Consider the following 18,260-nt stretch of genomic DNA (forward strand, 5'->3'; position numbering starts at 1 on the left):
TTGCCTTTAAGAACATGCAGCTGAAATATCTGTTTGTGTTTGTTTTTTGTTTGTGTTTTTTCTTTTGTCTATGTAGTAATTCACATTTGTTTTAAAAACTACTTGGTCAGTTGCAATGGACTTGTGTGTTACATCTGATTGAATGAGGAGAACTCAGGATACCAAAAAAAAAATGTATAGGAATTTATCTTCTGAAGTGTCTGGATCTGAAGTCCCTGAGAAGAAAAGCACCTCAAATTTTGCTCCTGATCTGCAGCAATCTTATCTTCCAGTGGCTTGTCCATGCTTTTGTTTTTACCTCTGCTGTGTTTCATCACCTTTTTGTTGCTCTTAATTTTCCTAAAGAGCACATAAGATACATTACCATTTTTAACCATAATCTTGGACTTTCTCATTAAACAAGAGTTCCATGGTTTCAGTGGAAGGTTTTTCACTTTAGGAAATGAATTTCCAGATATTTAATGTAGTTTTTTATTCTTCAAAATAAATGTAAAGAATATACCTATATGTACACTGAGTAGAATTGGGATTTTTTTGGTTAATATTTTATTATGGGATTTTATCTAAACTAATTTTTTTCTTTTCATGGAGATGATGAGTGAGATAATTATTTGGTTATTCATGTATTTTCTGCTCAGGTTTGTAGTGAGTTCCAGTGAGATATTAGTTAAATGCAAAATATTGTGGGCAAAATTGTTGAGTCATTTGGAAACTCTGTGTATACTTGGTTTAACTGAAACCAAAGTTACTTTAAGTTTTGATAAATTTTTTTGGACTAATGATCGGAATACCGTAAAATTTTGATAAATGTCATACCATCAGGGAGAAGGCTGCTAACGTCAAACTCATCACAGTTTGCAAATTACTGAAGTGCAACAGGTATCAAAGATGCTAACAGTTTTTGTTGCTTTTTGTGAATGTTTAGAATCATAGAATCAACCAGGTTGGAAGAGACCTCCAAGATCATCCAGTCCAACCTAGCACCCTGCCCTATCCAATCAACTAGACCATGGCACTAAGTGCCTCATCCAGTCTTTTCTTGAAGACCCCCAGGGACGGTGCCTCCACCACCTCCCTGGGCAGCCCATTCCAATGGGAAATCACTCTCTCTGTGAAGAACTTCTTCCTAATATCCAGCCTATACCTACCCTGGCACAACTTGAGACTGTGTCCCCTTGTTCTGTTGCTGCTTGTCTGGGAGAAGAGGCCACCCCCCACCTGGCTACAATGCCCCTCCAGTACTGCCAAATAAGAAACTGCTGAGTGCTGCAGTGGTATGTAAGAGCTAACAATTTAGCACACTACTGAGTTGCCAGGATTACCAAATTACCTAAGAAGGCATAAACCACTGATATACTGTATTGTACATGAAGAACATACTGAAAATGAATGAAAAAGTATAGCTACATCTCCAAGATGTTACTCAAACATTTATTTGTTCTTAATTGAACTACTTGGCTTCTTGGCCTATGTTCTTTTTTTCCCCAGCTTATTCTGCCCACTTTTGAGGCCTGTTAGCTGTGAAGTGAGTCAGTAGTCACATAGTGCCATGGTCTAGTTGATTGAATAGGGCTGGGTGATAGGTTGGACTGGATGAGCTTAGAGGTCTCTTCCAACCTAGTTGATTCTATGATAACTGTCTTAATATAGGAAGGAGTTTGTGCTGATAGGTTTCTAGTCAAAAGTCTGTCTCTCTCTGTCACTTTTTTAGTGCTGCACAAAGTTTACCACATCTAGACATCTATTTTTAGGTGTATCTGATTGAAAGCTTTTGTTCTCAAGTATTGTCCAATAAAAATACCTTTTTCAAAAAAACCTGAGTGTTTCCAAAACCAAATAAATAGATTTCCAAAATAAATGTTCCATTTTAGCCAAGAAAAGCAAAGCAAAGGTTAGATGGGAAAAAGTTCTGCTTTTAGAAGAAAAATGAAACTATTTTTCATTTTCATATATGTGTATGATTGTGTTCACAATCTGTATGAAGTATATGTAATTTTCTCAGCTCTGATCAAAGAAGTAGTTAAATAGTTAAATATTTACAGCTTCCTTTCAGATAAGTCTTCTCCAGTTATAAACTTATCCTAAAGTACTTGCTGCACCAGGCTTCCTTTTCTGCTCTGCTTTCTTTCTTTTTCGTGTGCTACTCAAATGTCTCTGAAGAGTTCAGGAAAATGTAAGGGTCAAAGGCACTCCCAAAGTTGATTCATGTAGAAATTGTGTAGCATAATACTGTTTAATACTTAATTCTTGACAGGCATTCAAGCAAATGATATGCACTCCTTTTCCTGAAATTTTACCTGAAAGAGATTCACACTTGTGTTATTCCATCTGATTCAGTAGGATCCAGGGATTTTTATAGCCCTATGTTGATTTAACTGAGAATCTAGCTGCTTTGAATGCTTAATACCCAAAGCAATCGTATTCATTAACCTTTATAGCTAAATCTGAGATTTTTTTCCAGCTTTTCTATCTCCAAGTCAAGTCAATGCTAAGAATACTCCATTAAAACTGCTACTACAGAACCCACTCTGTGTCTTCTGAACAATACTTTGAAAAACAAGACTGAGATCTATGTGCAGAAATCCATGTGCTGTGTATGTCAATGTCTATGTGACATATTATGTATTCTAAACCACATATTTTCTTTTAAGGTATTATGATGATACTGTAGTGACTTGAGTTACTGCTACTACAGTTGTAATTCAAGTCATTTTGTATAAGAAGATGAATCTAGAACAATGGTGTTTTGCCCTACAGCTGATCCCAGCAAAGCTTTCATCATCCTTCAACAAATAAAACTGAAGCTTAAAATATATATATATATATATATATATATATATATATATATATTTACCTTGACAGAATAAAGTATATGTTGTCACATGATTAATGGCTCTAAATATCACCCCAGAAGAGCCATAGACTGCAGCTAAATGCTGCATCTAGTCAGATGTGATGACCAGTGGACTACTGTAGACATTCAATTAAAAATCTGTTTATGAGGTATGACAACTATGCATGAAAATTCCAAGTTATAAATGGCCAGTAAACCTTGATGAGTGGCAGTATAGGACCATAGACTTCTACAGATATCTGTCAAAAGAGCCTTGTGGGGTAGATCGGGGGAATAACCATCATCATAGCTTTACTTTTTTGAATTGAGTTATTCAGAAGAAAGATATTTTGTGTAAGGAGAATCCTTCCTCTTCTTCTCCTCTCCCTCCTTCAGAATTGCATCTGTGCATCCTTCAGAACTGCATCTGTGCATTAGGTGTTCAAGAAAAGACTGGATGGGGGATTTGGCGCCATGGTCTAGTTGACTGAATAGGGCTGGGTGCTAGGTTGGAGTGGATGATCTTGGAGGTCTCTTCCAACCTGGTTGATTCTATGATTCCTGTGCTTCTAAACTTTAATAATCCTAGCTCACTTCAAATCAATGAAGTTGATTCTATGTCACACTCTGTAATATAATGTAACTTTGCTCCTGAACCTCAATGCTGTGATAAGCTGCTCTTGGTTCTTCTGGGAAAGGTCACTGTCTTCTTGTATGAATACAGCCAGAACTGGTTCAGCCTTGTTCCACCTGTGTAATAGCAGAAGCGTTTGAGGTTACCCTGATGTAACATGGTGTAACTGTAGCCAAGTGTGACAGTGCGGTGGGTAAGAAAAGGGCAAGATCTATTCACATGTCACTATTTCCACCTCAGTCACGAAACACCACATGAGATCAAGGCTGAAGTTGTTTTGGTGAATGGTTCCTTTCCTTCCTAGCCAGCTCTTCTGTTTGCCATCTGACCTGTTGAGTTGTCCTGTGGAGCTGGACTTTTCTCTCTATATATATCCAGACAGACCAGCTCATCCAGACTGTGTGACTGCACAGTGTGACTTTTTGCTTTGTTTAGGATTTCAGCTGGAGAAAATGATTTATTACTTGCCAGTTGTTTGGCTTAGGGTTGTTTAGCCCTGCAGAGTTTCAAAATTGTCTCTGTAGGCAGTAAGTAAAATGTTGTCATTGGAAGGAAGCTCATGTCAGGGACTACTGAGGAGGAGATGCTGCTGGCTGGAGTATCGTTTTGTTAATGCCATACTAGAGTAGAAAGGAAATGGGAATGGCTGTCTTTAGAATATTGTATGACAAATATTCAGTCAGTATCCAGGGATCTATATCCTGCACTTGCTGAGGCTTAGACTTGTCACAGCAAGGCTACCATTTTTAACAACTTGACATTTCACTCAAAATGTTTTTCATTAAGAAGTTTACTGCTGCCCCATGGGGTGAACACAGGAAGCAGTGAGGCTGAAGGAAGCACCAGGGATTGCCAGAAGGCTTAATGATTCCTTTATTTCTGACATGGGTTTTGCATCATCATGTCTACTAAAAAATTGGCAGGAGCGTTTAAGCAAGCACAGCCATGCAGGTGAGATCCCTGTGCAAAACAGATGCCACATAAGTGACATCCACGTCCATGGGTGTTTCTGGTCATACACAACAACTGTGTTGAGATGGTGCTTGAGGATATGGTGCAGCTGTAAATAGGTTGCAGATTAGGAACACTTCAGCAGTTAGTACTCAGGATTTCAACAGGGCCGTATCTTGCATGGAAACAGAGACACCCAAATAAGGTAAAGCAGACTGGATAAGTGAATTTGAGTAGGCAAGACTGACCACCCACCTTGAATTACTTTCAACTCCTACCCAGCCAGCTGTGCTAAAATAATTCTTTTCAAATACTTTCTTCAAGAAATTCACTTCAGTAGTTGAGATTTTTATGCAAGGTCAAATTATATATGTTTTGTTTTAATTTTGCTGCTGAGAATTATAAAAATTAAAACTTCTCCTTTGACTGTTACAGAGAGAACAAAACATATTTTTTTGTAAAATAAGGAAAGAAATAAAATAACAACAACAAAACAAACCCAACACCCCCCTCCCCCCCGACAAAACAAACTATTGAAATGTGCCCTATGTCCTTAGGCATGCCTAGAAACAGACAAAGTTAACAAAACTTATCAAAAGCTATATCCATCTGAGGACTTTTTTTAAGTGAACTAAATAAATCCTTTTGTTTCTTTAGGCTGAATAGTAACCAAAGACTGGATTTTACTCAACCTTATACTAGTCATGTTAATGTGAGGTAGAAGGATTACAATAATCAAGTTTAATTAGTTCTGGATGTTTCTTTGTTGTCTTTTATTTAGGTGTGTATAATAGTAGCTATGTTTCTTTAACACCATTAGCTCCTTGGCACTATTCCCACCTTTTTCTGATGGAGGAGATGGGGTATGCCTGAAGCACTATTGTACTTTGACTGTGCTTAGGTAGGTTAATGATATTACAAGATGGCACAAGTTAGAGGAATTGCATGTACTAAAGGCTGACACTTGGAATTTTCCTTCAGCAGGAAACATCTTTATTTCAAAATCTTATTTCTTTTGAAATTAGATGAAAAGAACATTTTAAAAAGTCCTTTTTCTAGGAAACAAAATGGCCTCAAAGATGTTATCAGAATGCTTTATTTCTGTAAAACAGAAGCTTTCTGTTCCAAGTTAAATGTAATATTTTAATTGAGAAAAAAAGAACTCTAACTACAAAAGTTTTGAAACAATGACAACAAAAATTAAAATAGTTTAAATAACTATTTATAAGTAAGTAAAGATTTTTTATGCTAAAAAATAGTTATTTAGAAATAAATAGCTATTTATATAACTGTTAAATAGCTATCTTTTCAGATTGCTTCTTTTCTTCTTCAATATGCTTTTAAATCAAAATACATTCAACGAGGCAGATACATTCCTGTGGAACTGGTTGAGCTTTGTTTTACTGGAAAATTTTCAGTGAGCCATAGTCATAAAACTGCTTGAATCCACTCAGACTGCAAATCTGGTCCTTGGCAGAACTGAGGTTGAGGGGAGTCAGTATACGACATAAAGCTGTTAAAGTCTTTCCTCATGCTAGATGCCATCCCAAGCCCAAATACCAGTCTTCACTGTACTGTCAGAGGGTTTTTAATAAACTATTTTGTACCTTTTCTGCTTTGAGGGCTCCCAAACTTTTCTCAGATGAAGTGGAGACACCTGATGACTGAATTTAAGTCATCTGAGAGTTGGCTCACTCTTCATAGGTCATCTCTGCAAACCCATCAGGACTTCTATTAGGTTATTCTGAGAGTCTTAATCAAACACAGTGTACATATTTACTGAGTGGATTATCGATTTGGATATGCTTTTCATAGCAGCTTCAATCTGCAACAAATTATATGACTATGAATGTGCAAAAATGAGAAAAAGAACAGTCTACATTTCTGTCTTCAGTCCTTTGGTTTTCACAGATGTTCATATAATCTCTTTCTGTAATTACTTTCTCCGAATAATGTTTTTTGAATAAGAAAGGGTCTGGTCAATACCTGTTATGAAGCTTGAGACATCTGACTTGAGTTGCCATTTAACAGCCTGCCTAAGCTGTGCTGACTACTAGGTTTTAGGTATTGGACACCAGACCTTGATATCAGAACATCTGACCAGTTGTAGATAACAGAGATGCTTATTCCATGCTGGTAGTTTTAAAGATCCAGACGTATTAAATAGATTAAGAAGCACTCTAGGCAGTGTATACATTCACTCACCTATCTATTCCATCTCCGTTTCACTGCATACCTCATCACTTTCCTCAGTAAGAGGCTTTTTCTTCTAAATCTTCTTTAGGACTTGTTTGGATTGGCAGTCTTGACAGACAGCCCTTGATTTTAGCTACTCATTTTTACCTTCTTTTTCTTGCGGTCATATTAGCAAAAAATATCTTTGGATAAGTGCTACTTTTGGCTTGTTTGCCCTGATAATGTGAGCTATTGATGAACATATTTAGAAGCCAAATTCCTTTTCTTTTAAAGCCATCATTTAGTCTCATCAATAGTCTCAGATTTGTTTGTCTTGATGTGGACTTGAACACAAATAGGGGAAACATATGTGAGCTGCATCTAGCCAGTTTAAAGCTTTTTTAAGTGTTCATGTGTCTACCCTAAGTCTAACAAATCAGCTCAACAGATAAAGATTTCCCCTCCTGTATTCATATTTTATTGTAGTACTTCAGTTTTCATCCTAGTGCCTTGCCTTGAGTAGACTTCAAGGTTATATGCTACACATGAGCTATAGGGTTACATAGATTATTATCCATCTCTAAAGTTTAGGAGAATTTTCCATACCAGTTAACCCTAAGCACTGGCAACTTGATTACTTGTACTGAATAATCAAAACTTTGGAAAGGAGAAGATACTCTATTTTTTTTTTTTTTTTAAATCTTTATTCTATTATCAAAAAATGGGTTATTTCTTTCTTTCTTGGAAAAAAGTCCTAAACAAAATCACTTTGTATTTAATGTAAGAGCCTTCTGAAAGCTTGTTATGTGGATATTATACCTTTAGCTAAGGTTCTTTCGTGTGGAACTTTGTGGCGTGTGAGATCTTGAAAAAGCTAACAAAGTAAAAGTACATTCTGATAGAGATCTTTGCCTATGTAAGAATTTGTATATGTCTTCTAGGTGAATTTGGAACAGATGTTGTTCATTAAATTTATTACCTACCATAAATGATTTAGCATGAACTAGCAATTCGAGGGACTCCCAGGTGTGCACTGCTACAAAAATAATACACTGGTCAGAACTTGTTAGCCACAGTACCCTCCTACAAATTACAGCCTATCCAGGCCCATCCAGCTTTTAGAATTTATTTTAATATATAGTTCTGTGCAAAAATATGCTACGTGCTTCATGCACACAATCCTAACAGCTGTATATGAAACAATAATTAATCTTAGTGTCATATTAGTCTAGCTATACACCAGATTATTTATGTGTATTCCTTCCTGAGTTGTCGCTTGCCTGTGTACATTTATGTATGTAACTCTGATTCTGTATGTGGGTGCAGTTATTTTATAGCGGATTTACTGAGAGTCAGAAACTCTCAAAACTTCCCAGTATCTTGGACTTGCCATTATCCTTTCAGCTATTGAATCTACATGTTTTTTATCTTTCACAGTGTTGAAAAGCAAGTGTGCAATTCTGTGCTGATTAGAGCCTCTATTTCTATCAAGATATAATACCTCAATATGACTAGAACTGCTGCTTCTAGAATCTGAAAGTGGTGCTACTAGACACATTTCTCCACATCATATTGCAAGTCTTGGATAAATAACTAAATAATTGTCTTTGTTCTTGAACAAAATTTGAAAGGCAAATATGAGGGCTAGAATAAATGGCTGCAGAAGATCAGTTCCCACCAAGCGTGTCTGAGAGGGAAGAGTTGTGATTCTGTAGACATCTAATAGAGCTGTCATAGCACAAAGTAAACACCAAGCTTTATAGGGGCAATACAGAATAGCCAGGCAGAAACAAGGCTAAAAATATACTTGCTTTTTTTTCATTACACTGGGAATGCTAAGCTTAGTGCTGTACAAACTGAATATTTTAGTGGAAATACACAATGCTAAAGGTGATTTATTCTCTGTAAGTCTGTCAAGGACCTAATTTTTTTACCAAGCTGTTTGATGATTAGATCAAAGCCTTTTATTCAGGGCACCTTATTAAGTGTTCTTTGCAAAAGAGGCCTAACGTTCTCATTTACTTTTCAGCCAGAGTTTTAGAAGAGTGAAGTTTCAGTAACACTTTGTGAGTTTAGCTGTAAACAACAGAATGAGATGCTAGAACATTAATTCTCAACAGAGTTGCAATGACCTTTTCCAGACCCACACTGAAGTCAATCTGCACAAACAATACACCCCTAGACAGAGAATTGCAAACCTTTCACAGGGCTCTTCATCAGTTTAATGTGATTTAATGCACACTTTTCCAGAATGATCACCTGATTAATCTATGAAGGCTTATAAGTCCTAGAGGTTAGGTGATGTAGGAGAATTACTTCAAACTAATTTTTTACATGTCAGATTTTTATTTTTTGTTACATCTCATAAGTAGATTTAATGAGGAAAAATTACTTTTATGTCAGCCATCCAAGTCTGAAATTCAGCTACTTTCCCCCTCTGAATCTGAGACTGTATTATTATCTATTTATTTATTCCTTAATGAGGGTGGGATCTAATGACACAGAGCACAGGAAATAATATTTGTGCTGAGAGGGCACATTGGAATTTGGGATCATAAATCTTAGAGTAATTCATAAGGATCTCTGAAGTGAAAATCTTGTCTGCTCAGAATTTCCACTTTTACATCTACTTGGCTACATAGAAAAAAATTCTAATTTTTTGGCCTGTGGTAGTGTGTAAGTAATTCAAAGTGATTAGCAAGAAGAAGAAAGGAGAAGTAACTCATTGTACCCTTTGACTGGTGACTGATTTTTTTTGATCTGGGATAATTTTTCTTATTTACTTCAAAATGTTTTGCAATGTCAGCCACAACTTTGTAAAGTGAGACTATTTACTGACCTGGGATGCAAGTGATGTAAGTTTTAATGGTGTTCTTAGTCATTTTATTTACTCTATACTGAGAATAAATCGAGTTGCAGGAGCATATTCCATATGTCCTATTTTATTTTAGACTTTGCTTAGCTTTATCTAAGTTTTTTTTGGTTTTGTTTTTGTTTTTTTTGGCAAAGGCTAGCTATTGTCTCAAATCCATGGAAGCAGTTACCACACAGTCAGAGCAGGATCTTTTAGTCTAAAAATTGTTCTCATTCTGCCCATCTCTGTTGTACAAGGAGGATATGGTAGCTCAAGTGTGGGTTTGAGCCTAACAGGCACAGCAGTTGACAGTACGTACACAGTCAGCATGTTTCCTACACACAAAGGCTTCAACTAGAAAGTAAAGCACTATGGCAGCAGTGTGTCAATAGAAGAACACACTGAATTCACTATGTTCCGTTTTGAATTTCCGTTGGTTGGTTGGTTGGGTGTTTTTGTTTTGTTTTCTCTGATGGATTGCTTGTACTTCATATGTCTACTGTAATGCAGAACCATTGCCGTCACTTAGGATTATGAAAAGCTCTCTTTTTCTTTCAGATCATCCGGTGAATGAATTTTTGGATCTGTTCAGTCGCCATGTGCTTCCTCATGCAATAGATGAACCCCAGATTGATGCAGAATCAACTCAGACTGAACCCTGTACTTCAGACTCTGTGCAGGATTCATCTGAATATATAATATTGGATCCTTTCTTTCCAAACTTTCTAGAGTTTGAAGAAGAGGAAGATTGTGAAAATACTACTGATGTTACGACTCCTCCAGCTTTGCAGTTCATCAATGGAAAGCAGCAGGTTACTAGTGCACCTAAAAGCACAAAAGCTGAGGAAGCAAGAAGTGACCAAATTGAAAGTGTTGCACATTCCAAAAATGTAACCTTCTCTCAAATCAATGAAACAAACACATTTATAATAGCTGAAACTGAAGCTTCTGGTACTATGCAGCCAAGCAAAGCTGGAGAAGTAATGGGGGCATTTGATGTTACACAATCAACAGCAGATGTTGCAATGTTAGAACCTGTTTATAGTGGTGAGTCAGAGGTTGCCACAACAGATAAATCAATAGCTATTACTTCTTCATATGAGCAGTCTCTGCAAAAAAATAAGGAGACTGTAACATGGCATGGAACTGAGGAGAGCTCTACTGAAGACAAAAAACTATTGCTTTTCATTCCTAATGAATCTTCTGGAGATGGCTCAACTGAATCCGATTTTTCCAGCTCTATCTTCTCAGAAATTGTGACAACGTCAAGAAAGGAAGATGATGAAAGAAACTCTGATGTAACTTCTGCTCCTGATGCATTTGCTGTGGAAAGTTCTGCTTCAACAGCTTCTCTGGATGCAGTTTTGAATGTTGCTACAGTAGGCATGGGTGCAAAAGACCTTCTTCCAGAAAAGATGACACCTGCTCTAGGAGATAGTTATAAATCAACAATAAAACTTCATGCAACTTCCCCTATTGAAACTATTCTGGAAACAAGCGGTCACACAATAAAGCCTGAGATGAGTGCTGCTTCCTTCATAGTTCTGGAAGGCTCTGGAGATGTAGAGGAGGGCAACACTGTGATATCAGCCATAACAAGGGAAACAGCAGTAACAGAAACAAATTCAGTACAAGATATTTCTCCAGACTCTGACACAGTACAGCCAAGAGAAATGTCTGTAACTGTTTCAGGAGCTGCCTCTGCCTTGCCCAGAGGAATAGGCACACTTCATTCTGTTTTGGATCAAAGTTCTGTAGTAACTGCTTCCACCAATTCTGTGTCTGAGTTCATTATGGAAAAAGTGGTCACCAGCACTCTTGTGACTGAAAGGAATATTGATGATGAAAAAGAAACACAGACTGCTATTTATCCAAGTCAGGAAAATTCAGCTACTGCTACAGAGGGATATTCAGAGTTGAGTGAAACTGGAGGTACTACTACTGAAGTTAAAACTGTAAGTCAAGATCCAACCCAACTCAGAAGGCCCGAACTAATAAGAAGCAACTTAAGTTCTGAAATAAAAAAGGTCACCAGTGTTCCTTTCTTGAGAGAGAAGAAGTTTTTTATAAATGAAGGATCAGCAGAAGAATCAGCAGACATATTTTCAGGGGGTCCCACAAACAAAGTGGTAAGTACTGACTCCTTGTTTACTGATCCAGGTTCTGGAGACACAGATGTTGTGATTGAATCTACTACTTTAACTTCAGTTCCATTAAAGCTTGTCACTGAAACACAAACAGAAAAGCTTGAAAGCGAGTATTATAGCATAGATGGTGCTTCACTGGGAAATGCAACAACAGAATATGGGGACCATGCAAGAACAGATGAATCAGCAATATCAGTTTCAAGTACTGGGTCAGATGGCTTGACAAAGAATTCTGAAGTGACACATCAGATGTCCCGGGATGTGTTTAGTACAGTAAAACCAGGGCAACAAAAGCAGGAAACAGAACCAATTTACACAGCTCCATCTGAAGTAAATTCTAAAACAGAGATTATATCTCATGTTGCACCAGGAATGAAAACTGAAGTAACATTTCAGGTGACATCATCTCTAGAACCAGTGGTTAGTAATAGCCCTCATGACATCGTGTTCACACGTGGTACTGGCAGTATAAAAGCAGTAGCTGACTCTACAGAAAGCAAAACCGCGAAAGTTAGTTCTTCGACTGTCTCATTAGGCAAGATTTTGGTGGCTGAGCAAGGTTCTGGAGAAGAGTTCAAAGATGACAGCAGCACCACAAAACTGATGTCTAATGGACCTACTGAAGAAATACTTGAAAATCATTTTTCATTTACTGATCAGGGATCTGGAGAAGCAGACATACACATTGAATCATTTGCAAAAACATCAGTTCTCCCCACTGGGAAGCAAGAAACAAATGAGAAGTATGACAAGAACATAGTTAGCACACCATCTACGGACAGTGCCTTCACTACTGAAACTGATGAAATAATAACAAATACTGAACATGAGTTAACCACAATGGGAGCTATAGCTGACATAAGAATGGGAGAGAAAACAAGTGATGAACTGACAGCAACAGATTTTTCCACGAACATTCCTTTCATTGAAGATATGCATTCTGGGGAAGATGGAGACATTTCACCCAAACCTATAGACTTTTCTGAAGAAACAACAGCAGACCCATTCTTTAAAAGCACACAAGGCTACCATGAACATTTTGGGGTTTTAAATGTTCCAACTGTCAGTCCATATTCAGAAGAAAAGGAATTAGAAACTCAGTCTGTTAAAAAAATAGTTCTACCGTTTAATGATGACAAAGTAACTGAGCCTGTAAAGATTGAAAGGAAATACATGAGCTCTCCAGTTACAAATACAGAGCAAAAGGAGGAGTTGCTACAAAGTATTTTTCCTACAAAAGATGTTCCAAGATCTACCCTGACACCTAAAGAAGAAAAGCTAACAAATCATGACCTTATTGAGGATCCAATATTTTCAGGACAAGGATCAGGAGATTACCTCACTGTTATTTCTTCTGTAGTGCCATTGGCTGTGAAAGAAATCATGAGCACTTCAAGTCCTCAAACTTCTCTTCCTGCAAATATGAGACCCAAACTTTCAACTGACAAGACTCAGGACTTTGTAAGAGGAAGCACAGAATCAAACGCTGAAGCTAATGAAGAAGTTACAAGTGCTGTAACTGAGCTGCTGTCAAAAACACACCAGTTCTCTAGCTCACTGATCACCAGTTCCCCAGCTTTAGCAGAAGATAATTCCAAGAGCTCCAGCACTAAAAAGATTATAGAGATGACACATTATTTTGTTGCCACTGAGGAACCTCACAACAGTGAAACTAACTACTGGATGAGAGAAAATGAAACAGACATGACAATAACTACTTCCACAGATGTTTCTCAAGATGAAACTTCACATTTCCTGATTAAAGATGACTTAACTCCTGTTTCTGTAACAATGAGTGGACCTCCTAATCCTGAAACAGAAGAATCACTTGTAACAGCAACCACAAAAATGCCAGGCAGAGTGTTACCTGAAAGCTCTGGAGAAGGATCTGGCTGGGCTGGTGTTTTAGATTCATCCTCTTCTGACATGTTTACTCATTTGTCAATACCTCCTATGTCAAAAGTAGACCTAAGTACTTCATCTGGTGTTCCTGTGGAAGTTCATTCTGAAATAATGACAACAGAGGCACCAACAGATAGATCACAGACTGTGATCAGGGGACTAGCATCACTTTTTACAGAAGAAAAAGAGATTGTGTCTTTTCAACCACAAACAACTACATCAGAACAACTTACAAGTGATACTGGGATATATGAGAAAATTATTCCCATGATTGATGATAAAAGAAGTGTTATACTGAATGTTTCTGTTTATGGTGATATTACACTAATTGAAGACCGACTTCAAATCCCACCAGAGAAAACAAATATTATAGACATGGATCACACAAAATCGATGCCTGAAGATATAATAAGTGTGCAGACAATGCCAAACCCTGTCATACACTCAACATACGGCGGTGATGACATCATGACAGCTGAAGCAGAGAAATATGATTCAACACCTGAACTTTTCATAACCAAAGAGAAAACACTTGGATCTGATGTTAATACTTCTTTGTCTACTTCTAGTCAGCCAAGCGGTGAATCAGTAACAGCTGAACAAGGACCAAAATCAGATCACAAGTATTCGGGTTCAGGGAATTCCATGACGTTTGCGACAGAAGGTCTCATCACTACTGAACTCTCTGAACTGGGTGATTTCCTTCCTACAGTACCATCGCTAGCAAGTCCCCATGTGCCTCATGAGCCTATAAATGTCATAACAAGCACAACAGAAGTCACCTATGAGCTGAGTACTTCAGCAAACAACCAGGTAATAGCAGATCAAACTGAGGGACTTTCTGTCTCTGGCTTTTCTGGAATGGGCCAAGAAGAACTGGATGATGAGCGGCCTGTGGTTCCTTCTCTTATACCAATTTTAACTAATGAGACAGAAAAGGCTTTGACAGCTGACGTATTTGATGCAAGCATTATCACAGCACAGCTTACATCTCAAGTGACACCTGTATCATCTAATAAGAATAAAGAAAATCGTCCTACAGTATATGCAAACACAAAATCAGCTTCGGCAGAGTATGAAGAGGCAGATTCAGTAAGCTTTCATTCTGTACTTCAAACTCCTAAATCCTCAGTAACTGTTCAGTTAGTTAATGGAGTATCTGAGTATCCTGAGGTAATCATTCCAAGTACATCATCATCAATGGTTCCTGATATGTCCAATCACTCATCAGAAGGAACCTTCAAAGAGGTGAGTTCTGATATTGCAGCAACGTATAAACCACTCACAATAGACCTTCTTGACAGAACAGAACCTTCTTTCCTGGAATTTTCTCCCCAACCTGTTTCAGAAAGCAGAACAACTGAAAGTACTCCTCACTTTAATAGACTTGTTACAGACATGGCAGAGAAGACAAAAATCTTTCCAACTGATTTGGCTGTTGAGGAGGAAGCTACTGTTTCTGGAGATTTTCCACCAATGCAAGTCTTGCCTACTGCTTCTCTGAATTTTGGACAAAGAAGGAGCACAGATGTTCCTAAAGTTAGCACATTAAAAGTTGAAGCTTCCTCAGAAAGAGTAAACAACTCCCCCCAAGAAGATGACAGAAGTACTGAGAGAGAGACCACATGGCTTTTTTCCACACCTGCTTCAGATTCACCCAATAGTATTGCAACTGAAACATTGAAACCTGACCAGGAAGCAGTTACAATGCTAGTTTCATCTTCACAACCTTTGGATGGAAGCATGGAAACACAGTCAGCTTTTTTCGGTCAAGAGGAGATCACAACCATTTCTTCTAACATTGCAACAAACAACCCTGCTCCTGTAAACAGTCAAAATCAAAATGAGCATTCAGCCATAAGCTCAGAGGAACCAAATACTCTTGAACTTGTAACGTCATCATTTTCCCTTCCGGAAGTCACTAATGGATCAGATTTCCTGATTGGCACCAGTATGGGTTCAGTTGAAGGCACAGCAATGCAGATTCCAGGTAACTTCCAAATATGATCACTGTCATAAATGTTTGTTGTGATACTTGTAATTATGTGTCTTAAATTTGATAAGAGGTATGACAATCAGAACACAGTGTGAACAAAAAAAAACAGCAGAACTCATGTGCCTTGGGCTTTGAAATCAGCATGATTGTATTTGCTACAAACTGAAGGAAGATGGGAGCACCAAAACTCGAGCTGAGTAACGCTTCCTGAGTGTTTGCATCATGGAGCATGGAATCAGACCTGAGGTGACCAACCAGTACTGAAAGACAGGAAAGTACCATTGATAGTGGTAGAGAAGCCATCTATAATTATTTAATTTTCCAGTTCCCAACACATTATTTTGTCTGATACCTTTTATGTGTTGGCATGATGGTAGTGCTTACACAACTGGTTTATCCAAGGAAGGTTGACTTGGAGAGCAGATATAGTACACCTTTTAGGATCAGAATTTCCTGCAAATACTAATTTCTCTTCACCTAAACAAGATAGCTTTCCAGACAAGAGAAAATTGAGACTTCACGTTTTCAGCCTGTCTGTTGAAACATGGTTGATACAGTGTCTGTCTCTTATAAATTACAGATATTTTGTTTTTTTCAGAAGTATTTTGCCACAGTTGGTGTGGGGGCTTTTGTTTGTTTGTTTCATAATGGTTATTATGCATCATTTCACCAAAGACAAAGATGATACAGGTAGGGTCAGTATGAGTTGCATCATTTCAATTCATATTTTATCTAGATATAGCTGAGAAAAGAAACAGTCTGGCTTAATTTTATAGAGTGTTCTATTATTTTATAGAGTGTTCTATTATTTTCTAATAATCCAAGCTGCTGTCAATTTGAAAACATTTATTGTTGGAAAATATCCAATCCACAGGAGGACAAAAAAGATAGTAAACACACATCCATAGAACGGCTTAGGTTGGAAGGGGCCTTAGAGATCATCTGCTCCAATATCTCTGCTCTGGGCAGGGCCATCTCACAACTAGACTCGGCTGTTCAAGGCCTCATCCAACCTAGAGTTGGAACACCCCCAGGGAGGTGACATCCATAACCTCTCTGGGCAGCTTACTACAGAGTCTATATTTGGGACTTCTAACAAAGCAGTGCTAAAACAAGCACCGTATTTTATTGACATAGATTCTTTTCTAAACCTTCAAAGTGAAATACTGCAAATTTAATTACAATCCCAAACTTACGTAGGTGGGATTTTCTTCTGGAGGCATTCAGCTGAACTTTCTGCTTTCCAGTGACTAGATAGGGAACTTGGTACTTTAAGAAGACTTTCTCTGAATGTCTAACTTGCAAGGGTAAAGTAAATGCTTTTATCTCATAGACATTAGTCAGATTGTTTTGGGGAAATGTCACCAAAAATCTAAACTTTTCTCATGTCTCTGAATTAATTTAGGTTACAGAACTCTCTTAGCCATTCTGTAAGTTTTCAAAGCCAGGGCTTTCTTCATGTATCGCAGACGGACTGTCTTCCTGATTTTCCTCTATTGCTGAGAAGCTGATACTTAGCAGTCGTTATCTAGTGCATACTTGTTTGTGTAAATGACTGCTTCTAGGCATTAAATCAAGTGCAGATACCTAGGTATCCAAACTCACTTGAAATAAACATCACTTGAAGGCATAAATCTCTGCAAGGAAAAGCTATTTAAATAATAACTCCAATAACAACTGAGGATTTCACAGCAGGTAAGCTTTTATCTTAATGCTGAGTTCAGTTATGAATACATTCATTACTTTTATCTGTATTTTTGAAATGTGTTCTTTAGAAAGACAGGTGTGAAATATGCGTGTGTGAACACATCATTTCAAAAGCAATAAGACTTATTGGACATTGATTGAATATAGCAAAGTGAAACAGCCAGCCAGTATGTTCTGTGTACCCAGACATTCTACATGAACTAACTCTTTTCAAAAAGAAAAACATTTTCCATTCATTTTGCACATGCTTAACTGTTTCCAGCTATAATTAATTGTCATGTCATGCAAACTAAATCCTCATCAGAATTTCATGACGCTAAATATAATACCAATTGCTATGAAAAGCAGCATAATTGTGAAAAATATTTATAGTGGTTCACAGTAAATGCAGTGTTGTTGTTGTTAGATGAAAATAGTGATGTCCAAAAATAGGATTTAGTATTTTACAAAACTATCATGTTCTTAGTACTCCATCATGTTAATAGAGTTTCTGCACCTATGGTAAGTCCTGCAACTACACTGCAGAACTGAAGAAAAGTTTCTTCTTAAAAAAAAACCCAAAAAAGAAATAGAAGACACCAATTTCTTGAAAGTAAAGAGTCAGTTTTCTTTTCTCCTCCCCCCTACTTGTTTGACAGGCCAAGATCCTTGCAAAAGCAATCCCTGCGTTAATGGTGGTACCTGCTACCCACGTGGCTCATTTTACATCTGTACGTGTTTGCCAGGTTTCAGCGGTGAGCAGTGTGAATTAGGTAAGCTGATGGCATCCAGATAGTCATCAATTCAAGTACAAAGTTTTTATATGAGAGATCTGTAGAACTGATGTGTTTTGAAGACATGGGCATTTGAGAAATTCTATATTGAGGCCTTAATTAAGAAGATAACAATGAAATGAAGGAGATTCACTTACTGCTGTTCTTTCTCACCATTAAGTGCACAGACATGTATGCAGCAAAAGAAAGGGAATTGTAAATCAACTGTGTGATGACCTAGAATTCATAACATTAAATTCATAAACACATTTTTTAAAAAATGAATATTTTGGGTAATTCTCAAGACAG

The 18,260-nt window shown here is 37.4% G+C and overlaps 1 protein-coding gene across 2 annotated transcripts in view; it reads left to right on the forward strand.

The window, feature by feature from the left end:
- Positions 1-18,260, forward strand: part of VCAN (versican) — a 120,082-nt gene that overhangs the window by 66,380 nt on the left and 35,442 nt on the right. The window contains exons 8-9 of one of the 2 annotated variants that reach the window (XM_064176663.1): positions 10,006-15,486; positions 17,838-17,951. In XM_064176663.1, the coding sequence (XP_064032733.1) occupies positions 10,006-15,486; positions 17,838-17,951 (5,595 nt within the window). The remainder of the gene's footprint in view (positions 1-10,005; positions 15,487-17,837; positions 17,952-18,260) is intronic. The other variant, XM_064176664.1, reaches the window with a different exon arrangement.

Source organism: Pogoniulus pusillus, chromosome Z (genome assembly GCF_015220805.1).
Source record: "Pogoniulus pusillus isolate bPogPus1 chromosome Z, bPogPus1.pri, whole genome shotgun sequence".
Classification (NCBI taxonomy): Eukaryota; Metazoa; Chordata; class Aves; order Piciformes; family Lybiidae; genus Pogoniulus; species Pogoniulus pusillus.